Consider the following 17,339-nt stretch of genomic DNA (forward strand, 5'->3'; position numbering starts at 1 on the left):
CACTTCCTCATTTGGGCCCTACTGATTTACATAGCGATCACTCATCACACCCTAACAGACTACTGCAGCCCTGACGAGTGTGCGTGCGTGTGTGTGTGTGACGAGGGGCGAGGAAAAAATCATGGTGATGTTTTGGACGTTGACATCAGCCATCTGCCCTTCCTCGTGGCCGAGCAGGGCGCCCCGGTGAGACCCCGGTTTGATGCCGCCCGATAACAGTCGGCTCCTCCGGCTGAGTCGGTGCACGTCATGGTCATCGGTTCATGGCCTACTCATTTACATTCCAGCGGAATTAGCTTCCCATTTCAAATGCTTTTCAATTCAGTCAATTCTTTTCAACCAGCTCTAGTGTGTCATTTGTAATGAATACATGGGAAGAGACTCCACTGAAATCCCCTTGGCATTAAGTAAACAAAACATAGTGCAACAGAAGTCTAAAGAGCTCATCAGTGTCTAATTCTCTACTAAGGTGTGTCTATGCAACACCATCAATCATCTTTTTAAGGAAAGCAACCACACAGAGATGACACAACTTCTCATTTCTCAATTTTGCCTGGAGTAAACACATCTAGTTAGCACCTTTTCAGACAGGAGGACTGCTGCATACTTACTACTAATACTATTTAAAATAAACTTCCATGTTTAGGATTCAGAGAGATTTACTAAATAACTGTCAGCATCTTTTAGACTAACAACTTCTGTACCATGTCTGTAAAAAATAAATCAAGTGTGGCCTCTATTACACAAAACTGCATCCTGCCAGTGAAACACTGTTAAGCAATATGTTTACATACCAAAGACTTAGTCATCCTTCACATCCTTTGTTTTGACTGGTATGTGGCAGACATGCCCATAAATATAAATATATGCACACAGACAAACAGACACGTTTAAACAGTATATCCTATACATACAACACCAAAGGGATTCAATGGTTGAGTTTTTTTTAACAAATGTCTAAATAGATGGCTACAGAACAGGGGATACTTAAATGGATGTCACACCACAACACACCAAGAGTGGGATAATGTGAAATAATTACTGGACATCAACATCTCCAGTTAGCTATTTACAAATGATGTGGTGAAAGACTGGACAGACAGATCTGTGAAAAAGTGAAATAGTGTATAGGTCAGACTAAGACAAAACACGTTCATCTTCACTTTCAACTTCAACTTTCTGTGTCCCTGAAGACAGGGATCCTTACGTAACATAAAGCGACACACACAAATAAAAATGAAACAGAGGTTTGGACAGAATGGCGACAATATGCTTGAGTCACAGTAGGCTACAGAGAGGTCTACTACGAAGCAAAGTTTGTGGCTTATCCAGGTAACTTCAGGAGAAACCACTGATTGCAAAAGATCATATTACTACTGAAACCATAGATACACCGCCCAATGTGTCCCTGTCCAGTGCTGCAATAGCTGGACAGGCCAGTAACCTCACTTTGTACAGCAGTACTCACATCAACTGCTTTTGTGTGTGTGTGTGTGTGTGTGTGTGTCTCACTCACTGCTGTCGTAGATGGGCTCTGACACCACCGCGTCCAGTCTGCGTGAGAATCCCCCGTCGCTGTCCGGAAGGAAGGCTGTGAACATGAGCCGCACCACGCTCAGGTCCATCTCCTTGGACTGGTGTGTCGCCGCTGTAGCGATGATGCTCTTCTGGTGCTCTGCCAAGACACCACACACACACACACACACACACACACACACACACACGTGAGCATGCACAAGCACCAACGTACACAGCATGCTTAGCTACTCTCGGAGCAAATGTACACAAGCACATTTTTACACAATCAGAAACTTCAACAGCGCAGTGTATTTTGGAAATCTGCACTCAAAAACATTATTTCACAGAATTTAAATTAAGCACCATGAAAAGCCACAAGCACCCTAATGTCACGTCAACATTTCCTGGCAACAATATAAACACAATTTTTAATGATTTTAATCTGTCATTACAGTTTTTCTCGATCGTTTTGATGCTTGTCAACTCTGACATCATATTCTCAAAACAGTTAACACCCGTGTCTGAACAAAAGCACTCTGGCCAAAATGACACATTTTGCTTGCAAAAGACTGTTACTCTCTCAAAACATTTAAAATATGCAGCTAAAGCAAATCTTGCCTTCAAACAACACATCCTGTCGTCAAATTTCAAACAATCATTACACACTGGACAACAAAATGCAAAATAAAGTTCTCAAAATGAGCATTTTTGCTATGTCTGTTCCATTTCTCTAATTTTTCTGGTATCAGAGAAAACTGTGAAAAGACAAAATGTACTGAATAAAAAATAATTTATTTATTCCTCCCAAGATGTAACTGTCATTGACATGTAAGACCTGCAGTAAACACCTAGGCAAGACAAATTTCATTGAACTACAACTTGTCATTTTTCATCAAAATAGACCTACAGTAAACACCTTTTGTACTGCTTTCTTCGCCAAATAGGCAATACAGTACTTTGTCTAAATGTGCATTAGATCCATACTTACAAATAGCAACACTGAACAGACATGGCATCTCTTATGGATAATGAATGATTGCTGATTGAAGAATTGTGCAAAGAAGTTTCACACAGGTGTATCAGAGATTCAGACTTATGCAAGGAATCTATACCACCTGTGAAAAGATGTTTTCCTTTTGTTTAGCACAGGAAAAACCAATAGTTTGGGTTTTTTGAATGACATCTGTGTTAACTGTTTTGCAAAAGGGTGTGAGAAATGTGTGAACCCAATGAAAATGTATGAACACATTCGAAAGAGATGACTTCTGCTGTGCAAATAAAGTGTTCATGAAGACCAAGTGGATCCTAGTTTTCTTAAGCAGGTCAAAGCAATCGAGAAAAACTGTAATATACAGTTAGGAACAACATTATTCACATGCCTGGTAAATATTGATTTGATGTTGGACAATTAAACCACAAAATGATCCCAAACATTCCAGTCCAGACCTCAATCCATAAAAAAGTAAGCACAATGCCAGCCGCACCACATTGTCTTACAACCTTTTGGCATGTGGCAGTGTCCTTTTCAGTCAAAACAAACATATTGGGCAAGAGAAAATCAACATTCAATTAATATTTGCCAATACTACCAATGCTCACACACACACACACGGCATTGCATTGCTATGACAACACTTACTCATATCAACATACTCAAGTACGATCTCTTTAACATTCACTAATAAGCCAAACAAAAATAATCAGTTATGCAAATCTATTCAGCCATTCAGACAAACACTGAGAACCATTTATTACGCAAATCTATTTAGCTATTCAGACAAACACTGAAAACCATTTATTTAGTGTTTAGTGTTTAGCATTTAGGTGTTGCGTCTGAATGTACAATGAAATCTGAAGTCGAAACATTTATCTGGTGCCCTGGTGCCATAAACTTTTAAAACTCCCATTCTAAAACTGATCCTGTTCCGGTCCTTGATTGTGATTGGCTGGAACGCGTTCAATGCCGTTGTTAAATGCAACATGAACATACACCTTGACCGCATTTCGTTTTATATTACTGTGCTACTAGCCTAGAAATCTAGACGCGCCCCTAGCGGCAGCAAATTACATTTGCTGTCAGGGCTAGTCTAGCAACTCTCAGTTGGCTTGTGAGCTCCAGAAATCGAAACTTAATCAGGCCAATAAAATCGTGTATAGTCGTTAGGTGGGCTTAACATAATGATTGATGGCAGTTGCAACGGTTTGGCTTGAATTCCCTGCAACTTGAAAACAAATAAGATGGATGTTGCTGCTGGCGAACAGTGTGACACGAGTTAAGCTTTTATTAAAGTTGGGAAACGTTTGAACTAGCCAACTAGCTCCGCTGGTGGGAAACGCATGGGACTCATAGCGCTGCCGCTGTCCTATTGCGTGCAGAGGGAATTTGAAAGACAACTGATTATCCCGCCCCTCGGACTGAGCACTGCGAACGGTGAGTGCCCAGACCCTACATTTTAATGTGGGTCTGGCTCATCAGGCTACTGTGCTACCATAACTTGATACAAAAGTTGAAGTAGCTGCGTCTCGACTCCGCTAGCGCGTCGTGCCTAACAACGCCCCTTAGCTGTTGTAGAATCAGCGTTACCTACGGCCTCTCGGGGGTTATTGCTTAATTATAAGATGGTGCAGCCTGATCTGCTGACTGACCTGTTAGTTCGCGGGGCAGGCGCACCTCCCCCTGGCATGCGTCTATCTCCGGGTGGATGACCACTCCGCTGTTGTAGCCCATCCGGTAGGCCTCCGTCATCCGCTCCTCCAGCACCTTGGTCACGTTCTTCTTGGTCACGTGCAGGATTCCCAGGTTGGGAAAACTGTGTGGAATATCATACAATGAATTAGTGACAAGAAAGCTCATAAAGGTGGGGCTCACCAAAATCTAATGTACTGTATAATGCTGATTTGAACTGAATGCTGCAGTTTTGTAAATATGTACTGCATAAGTGTGATTTACTGTACCAACAATTTGTCTAAATGTTCAATTGTCTAAATTTTCTGTGCTGGTCACAAATCTTTCACAAACAAATCACTTCTATCACTCTCACTGTACTGAGAAACACATATCAGTGAAATAATTGACTGGAAAGTAATAAGAGATGTTCTAGCCAGCAAAATAGGTATGAAGTATAAATACGTTGTCCCCTATCAAACTCTATATTGGCTGACAGTAGCATACATGTGTTGGTGAACAGATAGCAACCAAGCCATTGTTTACACCTATTTTGGTTGGAGAAGTGGACTTTGCTACATTTACGCATCACTCATTAAACACGAAGTTGCTGCAGCTGCTTCATATTAAAGAACAACATAGGGAACAAATGAATGCTAGCAGGTAGAAACAGCAAACGTGAATACATCTAATCTGCAGCTGTGAGTGTTTCAGTGCAGTTAGCAGCCCTGTTTCTTTTATGATGGACTGTAATGGGTTAAAGGGGTAATTCACTATGCCAAAAATAAAAATTCCATCACTAGCGACTCTATTTCATGCCAGAAATCCCCCTACGTTAGGTTTGCCTGTTTCTCCTTGCAAAAGTGAGATGTTGGTGAGCACCTCTTCCTGGTCAGGAATGTAGTGAATGATGTACCATGTTAATGGTTATGGTTAAAGTTATGTTTGATCAGCGGACGCTTTAATCAAAAGCGATTTACAACACAAGACATACAATCTTAACATTACCTCACAATATGTATCTGTCTTTGCTTCACAATAACTTTCAATAGAAAGCTTTTGAGGACTGATGACCATGTACTACACCTCAATAATCAATTTAGCTGTGAATTAAGGAGTCATTACTAGAGATGCACCGATATGGAATTTTAGGGCCGATAACGATAACCGATATTTATTGGTTTGTTGTGGCCGATACCGATACGATAACCGATAATATTACTCTTGAAAAAAAATTGTGAAAAGTGATTTGGGAAAAGCATTTAATAAGCATAATTTTATTGCAGTAATTTTACCTACCACCAAATGATGGACACAACTCATAATAGTCCTCAATAGTACAGCAGTCAACATAACAGTAGCCTAGCCCTACAGTATGTGTGGCTCCTTTAAGTGAACCTGGCGTCAGTGAATTGCGAGTGAGTGGCTAGAGAGTATGAATCGTTTTCATTTAGGACTAAACACTCATAAACGGCTCAGCTGGGAATAAGCTACAGTATAGCGACCAAATCAGAGTTTGTGAGGGAAACTTAGGTTTAGTTTCAACTGAGGGTAACTGAATAAAGCTGCAACTCCTCAGACTGTATCTTATGTCCGTCTACTCTATTTAGCACAACCTGCTGCAGCAGAAATGAAAGGGGTTAGCCCGAAGGTTTTAATAACTTATTATGATGACCTGTCTAGAACTGAAGCAGGAATGGTTAGCATATTTCTAGGTAATAATACAAAACCCAAGCTAAAAAGTAATGCAAATATAATACTAAAACACAACTTACAACTAGGCCTACTTATGTACTTTCGTCCCACTAACGAAGTTTGTTTATTTGTTTCCCCGACCAGCGCGGTAAAGTGCAAACACATCAGCACAAGACGACTCTAGATAGGGCTGATCCGCCATTTAACCTGGTAAGGTTAAATGGCGGATCATTCACGAGAGGATTTTGAGATGCACAGATTCCCAAATGAACGCATATCCACAGATTTTGTTAGAGTGGTGAAATACATTCACGCCGCTGAAATTATTTTGAGGAAAAAGCATAGCCAACCAAGCTCAAGTAGCTCAGTGTAGCCAGACGGACCTTACGTAGGCCTAAATTAGGACTTTAAAAAATATCGGCGCAAATTATTGGCCAGAATTCTGTTATTGGACCGATAATAATATTTTCATTTTTTCACTTATCGGCCAATAATATATCGGCCGCCGATATATCGTGCATCCCTAGTCATTACATTTTCGTTCTATGTGAGATATTCATAACAATATGCTCACGGACTCGGGAGTTTGCAAGTCTTAACCTTTAATATTCATACTGTATGATGAGTCTGAACATTTTAATTGTCTTTCTCAATTTAACGTTTTCGTTCAATCTCTTATCCAGTTTCTGTGTGACTTGCAGACGCTTGTCTTCCTTTTCATGCATGTGCATTTCATATACAAAACTCGTCGACTACTCTTGATCGGAGATATCTCACAAACTCAGAAAATGGACAAGCGTAATCAATCCCTCCCGTTAACACTCTCATCTTATTCACATCGCCAAAAGGCAATGACCAGTATCATCGATCCAAAGATCCTATAAAAAGCACACCTCAAGCTCACCTCTGCCGTGCAAACTGACCACATACCTCATCACTTGCATCAAAGTTAGCCAAAGGGCTTTTCCTTAATTGCCACGAGGCCTAGTAATGATGAATCTCAAACTTCTGTCTGACCAGAGAATTGCAAAACTTCTGCTTTTGAGGCATTGCCACATTAGAGGTCTGCATCTGTGATGAGTTTCGAGGGAAGGTAATCCATTTCTTATGCTTTCATACAGGGGTGGGGGGTCTGATGAACAGTAATCATGAAATCTCATGCCAGCCACTTCCACTTGATTTTTAAATCCATGGTTCATTTTTACTGGTGCACTTTCACATATTTGAGTCCATTTGAAATGAACAGCAAGAGCCTGATTAGCATGATGAGTTTCATTAGTTATTTTGGGTGACAATGACAAACTCAACATTAGTTTTTAATCTTTACTATTTGTCATAATCATTTGTAGTTTTCATTTCCTGAATTTTATGGGAATTGAAAACAAAAGATATGAACCACCACCTTTTTACACAAACCTGTGGCTTTAGAGTTATGACTAAGTAAGGATATATATATGTGTGTGTGTGTGTGTGTGTGTGTGTGTGTGTGCATGTGTGTGTTTATGTGTGTGTTTTTGTGTGTGTGTTTATGTGTGTGTGTGTGTGTGTGTGTGTGTGTGTGTGTGTCTGTATGTATGAGTGAGTAAGCATGCAGAGGAGCTATACCTGATGGTATTGTCTTTGGGGGGCAGCTCGGCGATGCAGATTCCCTTGTCACACTGCTTACCCACCAGGCTGTGTGCGTGCAGGTGGGGGTCCTTTGAGTTGGTGACCAGCTGAACGACCACACGAGCCGGACCCTGGTAATTACAGATCTACACACACACACACACACACACACAATGATGTGATAACGTACACCATTCTGATACCTATATACAGCAGTATTTTGTTCATTTAATGTAGAATTAACAAATTAATTTTGTGTAGAATTAACACGATTCCATTTTGTGTTCTTGGTGATATTCACCATATGAGTTTAGCAAAATGCTTCCAAAAATTCAAAGACCGTCAAAAAAGATTTAGCTTTATTCTGTTTTTCATTTTCAAGGCTTTTGGCAGTTTTGGGCCTCTTAGGCTTTTGGTAGCTTCTATACAGTAAGTTTCAGCTTAATGGATTTCATTAAAAAATAAATGAATATACATTTTCTATGAACCAATTATGACTACTTATGAAAAGTAATTTTATTTTAATTTAAGAAAAAAAGTATACTGTATCTCTTAGCAGTTTTATGTCAATATTGCTGTTGTACTGTATGGCGCTTCTTGTTCATCGTTCATTAGATAGCATGTGAATATAGAGAATGTAGGGAATAATGTGATTATTATGCGTTTAATTTACATATAGACTAAAAGTGTGGCACAATTTCGTTTTTGAATGTGTTTGTGAATTCTGAATGTTTGTTTTTTACATTAGAGCATTTTACTAGCACCAACTATTACCAATTCTGTGTAAAATGTATAGATTGGGGACAAAAATATATATTTTTTAAAAATCCATTGTCCATTATCCATTGACAGATTCTGCATGATTCCAGTTAATATGGTGATTATCCATATTTGGTGAACTAATCTAGATGTGAGTCCCCTGGTAGACAGCACACTGACCTACAAATAGTCTACATAATGGATGAAGTGTTGATTTAGCCAACGTCATTGCATTTCCTGGTTCACAATGGTACTTATCTGAAAGCTGATTCATTGGCCCTTGATTCAGAGAAGCTGGTGCTAGATAATTGCTTTGAAAGATTCGTCAAAAACACCAGCGCAGCACTTCAAAAGACATCTGAGCCACCGTTCAAAACATCAACTTCAAGACGTGCAAACACAAAGCAAACGAGTAAACAAGCATAAAAAAACACACACACACACACACACACACACACACTCACATGGAATGGGTGAGCCTGCTTAAAACAAGTTCCTGCTGGAAAATGTCAATCAATCAGACAAATCTTTGCAATCCTTCAGCAGTAGACAGCTCTTCACAAGATGATTCTTAAATTATGTGTAACCCACTCATCATGCCTTAGGTCTTAGGATATCAATGCTGACTTAACAGTGAGGAATCACGCTTTACAGGCTTTCAGGAATACACTAAGCCCACGCCAGACTGCTCATTAAACATCATCTCGTGTATTTCACCTCTTCCCCTTCTATCCAGCTGGGCTGTTGTTGGGTTGGGTGCTCTGATCTGAGGCTATCTGGTGTCTAAACTCAGTTGATGGTGACATCTAGGTGACCATAATGAATAATAATGAAAAATATAAAAATGGCGGTTAACAGAGACAGACAAAAAGGTAAGCGCATGCCTCTTAGGTAGGTTGCCAGTTGCCTAATCAGTCTGCCAAAACAATAACATTCTTGTGTCATATCTAAAGAAAGGAGGGGGGATTTCCCACAAGATTCCACTTCACCGGAGGGACTTTCTCCACTGGGCCAAAAAGGTTTTGACAATTGGAGAGAGCTGGGTGACAGGGCGAAATTAATTGCACATCGGCACAGTTTTTTTTTTTTTTAATAGATCCATGGCCGCCGCTGGAGCCAGAAGTGAGTGTGTGGATGGACCGACCACAACCGACGGGACATTGTTGTCTCCGGCGGCGCTGTCTGCGACGCGGGCCTGCCGCGGGGTGTCTCACCCCTGTGGGGAAGCGTGCGGCGAGACCCGGCGTCTGGGCGTTAGACACTTTTTTTTTTGTAGCGCCTGCTGTGCCTGGCACGCCCGCGCAAGGTCACTTTCTCCTCCCGGGCAAATTTGACTCACTCATGTCACGAGAAGCATCAAAGCGAAACGCTCTCCTCGGAAAGAAAGAAGAGAAGAAGAAAATAGAAACCCACAATATCAGAACTCAAGAGAGAGTGACAGAGAGAGAGAGAGAGAGAGAGAGAGAGAGAGAGAGAGAGAGAGAGAGAGAGAGAGAGAGAGAGAGAGAGAGAGAGAGAGAGAGTGCGGAAGAAGAGCAAAGAGGAAACACACTGTTGGTGTTGATCTGAGACGCACACATGGGCCAGAGCCCTGTAAGGAAGTTGGGGGCTATGGGAGAGCGTTGGGAATCCCTCCTTTACTTTATATTGAAATATTTGATTAGCAGAGAGAGAGAGAGAGAGAGAGAGAGAGAGAGAGAGAGAGAGCATTTGACCTGTGTGTTAGCATGTCATGACCCATGCAGTGTAGTGTGCCAAAGGGGTGTTTAATCTGAAGGCGATGGGAAAAGAAGACACACACACACACACACTGTTATTTCCTCCTGTCAACAGCCTGAGGTGTATTTTGGGAACTAGCACCCGAGGACATCATTTCACAGAGTTAGAATCGACATGGAGCACCATGAAAAGCCACGTTCATAAGCTGAATAGGCATGCTATGCCACAGTAACACACACACACACACACACACACACACACACACACACACACACACACACACACACACAACTAGCCAAGTCCAGTCACCTGACCAGCAGTTACACAGTAAAACCAATTCATTCATTCATCCACACACACAACATTGCTGTTTTGATGGACGGGGGAGGGGAGGAGGGCATACAGCAGGCAAAGCTAGAGAACAACACACAGAAACAACACAGCCCAACACAACATGCAACACAACACAACACACAACGCAACGCAACGCAAAATTCAACACAACCCAACCCAACACGCAACACAACCAAACCCAACATGCAACACAACACAACATGCAACACAACACAACCCAACACGCAACACAACCCAACACAACCCAACACACCACACAACGCAACACAACACAACCCAACACGCAAGGCAACACAACACAACCCAACACGCAACGCAACACAACACAACACAACACAGCACAACACAACATGCAACACAACACATCACGCAAATTCAACACAACCCAACCCAACACGCAACGCAACCCAACCCAACATGCAACACAACACAACCCAACACACAATGCAACACAACACAACCCAACACACAACAGAACACAACACACAGAAACAACACAACGCAACACAACACACAGTTGTTCCAAGCTCTCTGCTGCTGCACTGGGTTCAGTGATGGCACAGCGGCATCTGCCAGCCTGGTAACGGCGAAACAGGTTTCTCATTACTCTCAAACAACTGAGGTTAGCACTCGGGGGGAGAAGTGTGTGTGTGTGGTGGGTGGGTGAGTGTGTGTGGAGAGAGCAACAGACAGCACATTGTGGCCCTCTGCATGTCTGAGTCTGCCTGAGAGGCCGATTTGGGGGGCAGGGGGGCGGGGGGGCGGGGGTGGGTGAAGCGCACACCTCGTTTCCCGTCGGTGACGCCACGCAGCACTTCCTACTAATTACGCCTCTGACACACAAGGAAATTCCCAACAGGGCAGAAAATCGTCGCAGAAGAAGGGTGAGGATGAGAGAGAGAGACAGACACAGACAAAAAGAGAGAGAGAGAGAGAGATTGAAGATGCTTTTGTGAGGGTGAAAGAAAGACAGAGAGATCTAGACTGAATGTGTGTGTGTAGTGAAAGACAGAAAGAAAGAAAGAAAGAGAAAGGGGGTAGCCTGAGAGGGTAGAGGGGCAGGGAGAGAACATTTCAGAGAGAGACAGGTATGCGTACAGCAGAAAAGAAAATAAAGAGAGATAAAAGAAAAGGGAAAGAAAGACAGAGGCAGAGAAAAGTGTTCCAGAATCAGAATCAGAATCAGAATCAGCTTTATTGGCCAGGTTTGCGTAAACAAGGTATAAGGTAATGAGTGGTTCATGGGGATGTAAATGGTAATTGATAAAAGGCAAATGGGTAAACAACTAACAACATTTTTGTTGTTATCCTGTAACAATGACTAAATAAAACTGAACTGAAACAAACAAGGAATTTGACTCCGGTTAAGAGTGAGGAAAGACCTCAGAGAGAGAAAGAGAGAGCGAGAGAAAGAAAGAAAGAAAGAGAGAGTGAGAGAGAGACAGAGACAGAGACAGAGACAGAAAGAGCTTCTTTACTCCTCTCCTCTCTCTGAGACTCCTTGCCCCACACAGCACTGAGGAGATGGATTTAGTCTAAAATAACATCCACCGATGTCAGTTATCAAGCTACAGTTTGGCTCCAAAGCAACAGAACTTGACTTTCCACAAACAGTGAAATCTGAAGACATCTCTTGATGTGAAGGGGCCAAACGTACAGAAAGCACGTCTACATGTCTGAGGACAACCATATTGTGCACCTCTGTGAAAGTCAACTAGTGAACTGAAAGTCAGCTACAAAAATTAAACCTAGCTGAGCTGCAGCCCAGCAGGTGAGGTCGGGGGAGGTCGGAGACGGAGAGGGTCTCACCTTCACTTGTGGGTAAGTTTTCCTGTTCTTCTCACTGGAAGCGCCAGGGAGTCCCCCATGCGAAGGGCCCTCACAGCCATAGCGAAACCTGAAGCCCCTCTGATGGAAACAGAGGGAGAGTGCGAGAGAGAAAGAGAGAGATAAAGAGAGAGAGAGTGTGTGTGTGTGTGTGGGGGGGGTCAGCCTCCCCAACATCCTCACCACGAGCACAAAATGCAGTACACAGCCACAGACTCTCTCCTAGGCTACTGTTCTACATGTAGATGCGTTAGCTGATTGGCTGCAAGGGAAAAGGCTGCAAAGAAAATCTTTCATGACCACAAATGCTTAACTTGGCAAGAACTCTCAACTTTATTACATTCATCAAGATTACATTCACCTCGACTTGAGGATAACGTGCTATTTTTAGATCATGCCTCAGATGTTATTTCTCATTTCCAGGGACCTTTTAGCCAGAGGCTTCAAATATCCCAAATTTACATTGGAATCTCCATCCATGTTTCACTAATAAATAATACCATTTGCTTTTTATAAATGCACTGACATTAAATCCACAACAGTATCCTCAGTTTTGGTATATGCCAGATGTCTTGGCAATATCAGACAATCTGCTGTGATTGCATTGTGATGCAATATATTTAAAGATTCAGGTGGGTATTGGTGAAGACTTACTTGTTTAGGTTGTTCTACAATCTGAACGTAAGGTCCATCAACTGCACAAGAAAGGAAGACGTTAATTTATCACAATCCAACACCATCTTCAGGTTCCTCAGTATGAATTACTTTCTTAATTCTCAGCATTATACTGCCACACAAACACACACAGAGTTCAGGCATATTCTAGAATACAGAAGAGCACCATGTACACTCATTTTGCACTCAGAGATTCCTAAATCCTGCATTGTTCACCTGGGACAAAAGGTCAAGGATCATAACAACATGACTTGTGGCCTGTCCGCACTGCTACTGATGGACAATAATGCATCAACACTCAAAAAAGTGGGGGGGGGGGGGGGGCAAAAGATATTTTACTAAATGGAAGAAAAAAAAGGGGGGGGGGGGCAAATCAGTCAAAAACAACGTTCAGCTGGGTGATGTAGGAGGTTTGTAGCTACTTCATCAGAAATGTGTTTGCTTACACCGAAAGCACTCTTCCCCTTCCTGTCTTGAACAGGGACACCGTCCTGACCACATCCTCCCCATATTAAACGCCTCTGGGTGGAGGCATCAGGAGGTAGTTGGGTCCGATGGGTGGCTCCTGTGCCTTGATGGCGAAGCCCATCAGGCTGCCAAATGCATCCAGCTGATGCTTGGGAATGTATATAACTTAAAGCTGAAGTTCTTTTGCAATTCTTTATGCAAACAGAATTCTTTACACAAGTTCTTATCCAATTCACCAGGTTTTCAGCTTGGAGAATCTGTGATTTTCTGAATTATTCCCCAGCCTTTCACTAGAACTAGAAGACACTGCAACATCAGCTACTTTACACGTACATCCATTGATGTGTGCTTCATTAAGTATTTATATTGACTTGCTATTACTGTACACTGATATGCAAAAAAATAAAATTACCAAATGGCAGCACCCGTTGTGTTTTTATACATGCATCTATGGTCTTTACATGCATATCTATTGCAGTGATAATTCATAATTCAAGTCAAATTTCAATACTCAAGACTAGTCCTCCTGCTCTGACATGTCAATGAAAAAATTCTAAGTCACATGGAGACCCTTGTCTAAAGTTTCAATTACTTTCAAACGGCAGATATACATTCTCTCACATGAGTAGTACTCCAGATAGGCTGTTTGTTTCATTCCTAACTCCCTACCACAATTCACATTCCACTCACACGGCTCAAACACGTCTACAGAGAGTCCACTCAAAGAAGGACCCGCCGTTCGACCTCTCAAGTCAGATAGAGAAGTGAGAGTGGTCACAGAGGAGAAGACGCCTTCGCCATACTCACTTACGGCCTTTAGAGGCTCTCTTTGTGAGGCCAGTTTCACAATGACATCATGAAACTGCTCTGGACGGATACCTCTGAATGATGGCTCACCGTAAGGGCACTGGTTGAACTTTGGGAGTTTATGGTGATTTTATTAGATGACTCTGGGCAGTCCCAAAAAGCTAGATTGGTTTAGAATTCCCTTTAAGTGCTGTGCATTCGAAAATGGAAGTCATATTCTTAACAATTAGTCACAGAAGCGATACTTTGTCATGTTCTTACCTATTCTCAGGCTGGTGGTGTATGGCATGTTAGGGAGATTCACGGGAGGTTCTATGTCAATCCAGCTAGGGTCTAAGTTGTAGTCAAAATACTGTGAGGAAAAAAGTAGAGAGAAGGGTTATATTACCTGAACTCTGAACTTTAAAAACAAAAAAAGACTGAAAGCTTCCCAATTGGCTAATTAAATTTCAGATGGTCACAGCTAGAAATCAGACAATAAGTTGGCAACATAAACTTCAACAGGCTTGCTGTTGACCTGAGAATGTTCAAGAATGAAATATTCTGGTGACTTTAATTCTTTTGACAAGAGGCCTTCTGGGGCTCATAACAAGTGTCTGCAAAAAAATCACATTCTAGCTGGCTGCTGCCTTCCATGTGGTAAATTCAACAGGTAGCCCAAGCTGAAAGCTGTCGAGAAACGCAAACCTCAGCGTATTTGAACAACTTCCTGTGAACAGCAACCGAGCAGGCCTGCCACACCGGTGCCTCTGTGCATCCTCGGAGCTGCTGCATGCTCTCCAATAGCTCATTGCTACCAGCTACTGAAGCATGGATTGGATGAGCGTTCATAGCCCTGAGTCTTCTCTAAAGGACATACACTTCAGTACTAGGCCAACTGCTGATACTACTGCAGCCTCAGCTTCTGAAAACTGCCTTTGACAATAAAATAGTTACTTATAGTAAAAGCTTTAAGTGGTTAAAAAACATTGTGGCTAATAAATAGGGTGAATAAGATCCTCTTGTGGTCAACACTTAATATTTCAACATATTCCAACAATAAGCACACTTCTAAATTTGGCCCAAGTTCTTTTAGTCCCATGGTGTTGTTTTAAGACCTCAGCCCAAAGATTGACCACAGAACTTTAATAGCTGAATCTCCTCAACCTGGATAGAAGTTCATGATATGACTCAATTCTCAAGCCACTCTGATAAAGTCCCATTGGGTGCGGACTCCGAGGCAGTACTAACCCATTGGGTGCTGACTCTGAGGCAGTACTAACCTGTTGGTGGTGAAGGTATGAAGCATCTTCGGCCATGGTTCCTGGGACCCAGACAGAAATGAATAAACAGACAGCAAAACAAATATGAAATGGTGAACACTCGGGTTCATCCGGCTAGATTCTAGTAATAGGCCATATTTTGGAGAGGCATTGATTGAGTGACTTACAAGAATGCTTTAAATATAAAAGTCTAACACTAACAGCATATGTTAAAAACAACAGCGACTTGCAATAACAGCAAACACATCAATTTAGAACCTTATCACTAGTGAACCATCTTTTGAGTGGCATCACTGACTGCTGGTGCGTTATCGAGGAATTTCAAGTCACAGAAGATTGATACTTTACTCATTGCTATGAGTAAAACACTGTATATTTACATATCCGAGCTATGGATTTGTCAGAGGTTAAATAAACTGAATTAGTCACTTCCAACCTTACACATAAATTATGCTTTTTTTGTCATAAGTGAGACATGATGTGTTGCTAGGAACTGCTATATCGTTGCTCAAGCATAACACAAGTCGAGACCATGCTCCTCAACCACTTCGTTCTTTGTTTTAGAAGTTACAGTAGTTGCCCAATTGTTGAGACATATAGGTGAAGTAACTAGGCTACTGTGCACTGTCACACTCAAGACTGGATTGCGCGTCCAGTAAACCAGCTTAGACATAGCAGTTAATAACGTTAAAGAACTAAAGGTCAACAAGACCATGTTCAACTTAGACATGCAGCAGCGGTCAGAACAAGGAAGTGGAGCCGCAATCATCACAACACAACTAGCCTATTGAAAGAGCCAAGACCCCCCTCTCAAGATGAGCACTTGAATACAAAGCCCTGTCGGTAAACAAGAACACGACGGTCTTACCTTTCTGAGTTACAGTCCTATATCCAGGATCAACATAAAAATTGCTCAGTCAACCCAAACGCAAAATCAGAATCTACTTTGGCTAATTATTGCGCCATGCCGCAGCAAAGTCACTAAACTCGCCGAATCGGACAGCGCGTCAGCATGAGTCTGTCAAAGTCATTTGCATCAACAATTCCGATGGCTTCCAACTAAATCATCGATGTCTAGATGCATGAAATCCGTGCGAAGGAAAAATGAATTTCACAAAGTACCTGACACAATAGATAATGTCAGGATCGAGTCGGTGTTTGTACAGAAAACTTGACTTCCTTACTGGAAATTCCCTGTGACGTAACGCAACGTGAAGTGAACTGCTTGTAACATCCATAACATAATCTCGCTCTATCTGCCCTCTTGTGGTCAATACCTGTAATTCCAGTGAAAATTACTAAAATGATAAATAACTGTTCAAAGGCTTCACCTATTTGTTGATAAAGTCATTCATAGCAAGATAACCACCGAAACAGCCAAAAGGTGTAACACTATTCTTATCTTATGATACAATTACATTTCACTGGTTACAAATGTCACATCACTTATAGACTTGTTGAGTGTTGAACTTGCTGCTTGCTTGAGATTTAAATTCGGATTTAAATGTTGTTCATAGCTCATAAAAGCAATGCCAGTGATTCCATAAACAGTAAAGCACCAAACCTGGACCATTCCAGTCTATGGTTGTATTCCCCATTGGTCTGAGGCCTGACCTACAGTCCACCTGGCCCTAGTGTCAGGCCACATGGAGGACCCCTCAGGTCTGCGCAAGACACAGCCTCCAAAAATAACCCCTGGAGGTGAGTAAGAGAGATGAGGTGGCATGAGTTGGTGTGGGGGGCATTCCTCTTGAAGGAGGGGTGCTATAATTAGCCCTGCAGTTGTTGAGAGCCTTCAGGGCTGGGAGAGGGTCTGCTGGTGCTATTCTTTACACATGCTGCTTCACCTGGTGTCCACTAGGGGGGGCTGCACTAGAGACACACACTGGGGGACCAGCGGCATATTAAAAAGTAGGACACAAGATTAACATAACAGAACGTGTTGGTGGTCGGTCCAAGTTCAGGGGTCTCATTGCCATAGA

General features: G+C 42.1%; 1 protein-coding gene across 1 annotated transcript in view; it reads right to left on the bottom strand.

The window, feature by feature from the left end:
* Window positions 1-16,572, bottom strand: part of nfkb1 (nuclear factor of kappa light polypeptide gene enhancer in B-cells 1) — a 35,833-nt gene extending 19,261 nt beyond the window's left edge. The window contains exons 1-8 of the mRNA XM_048230614.1: window positions 16,226-16,572; window positions 15,358-15,398; window positions 14,357-14,447; window positions 12,800-12,840; window positions 12,128-12,226; window positions 7,484-7,632; window positions 4,165-4,328; window positions 1,517-1,675 (exon numbers count right to left, since the gene is read on the bottom strand). Coding sequence (XP_048086571.1) covers window positions 1,517-1,675; window positions 4,165-4,328; window positions 7,484-7,632; window positions 12,128-12,226; window positions 12,800-12,840; window positions 14,357-14,447; window positions 15,358-15,393 — 739 coding nt within the window. The 5' untranslated portion in view covers window positions 15,394-15,398; window positions 16,226-16,572. The remainder of the gene's footprint in view (window positions 1-1,516; window positions 1,676-4,164; window positions 4,329-7,483; window positions 7,633-12,127; window positions 12,227-12,799; window positions 12,841-14,356; window positions 14,448-15,357; window positions 15,399-16,225) is intronic.
* Window positions 16,573-17,339: the final 767 nt, after the last annotated feature.

This window comes from Alosa alosa, chromosome 21, assembly GCF_017589495.1.
Source record: "Alosa alosa isolate M-15738 ecotype Scorff River chromosome 21, AALO_Geno_1.1, whole genome shotgun sequence".
In the NCBI taxonomy this organism is placed as follows: Eukaryota; Metazoa; Chordata; class Actinopteri; order Clupeiformes; family Clupeidae; genus Alosa; species Alosa alosa.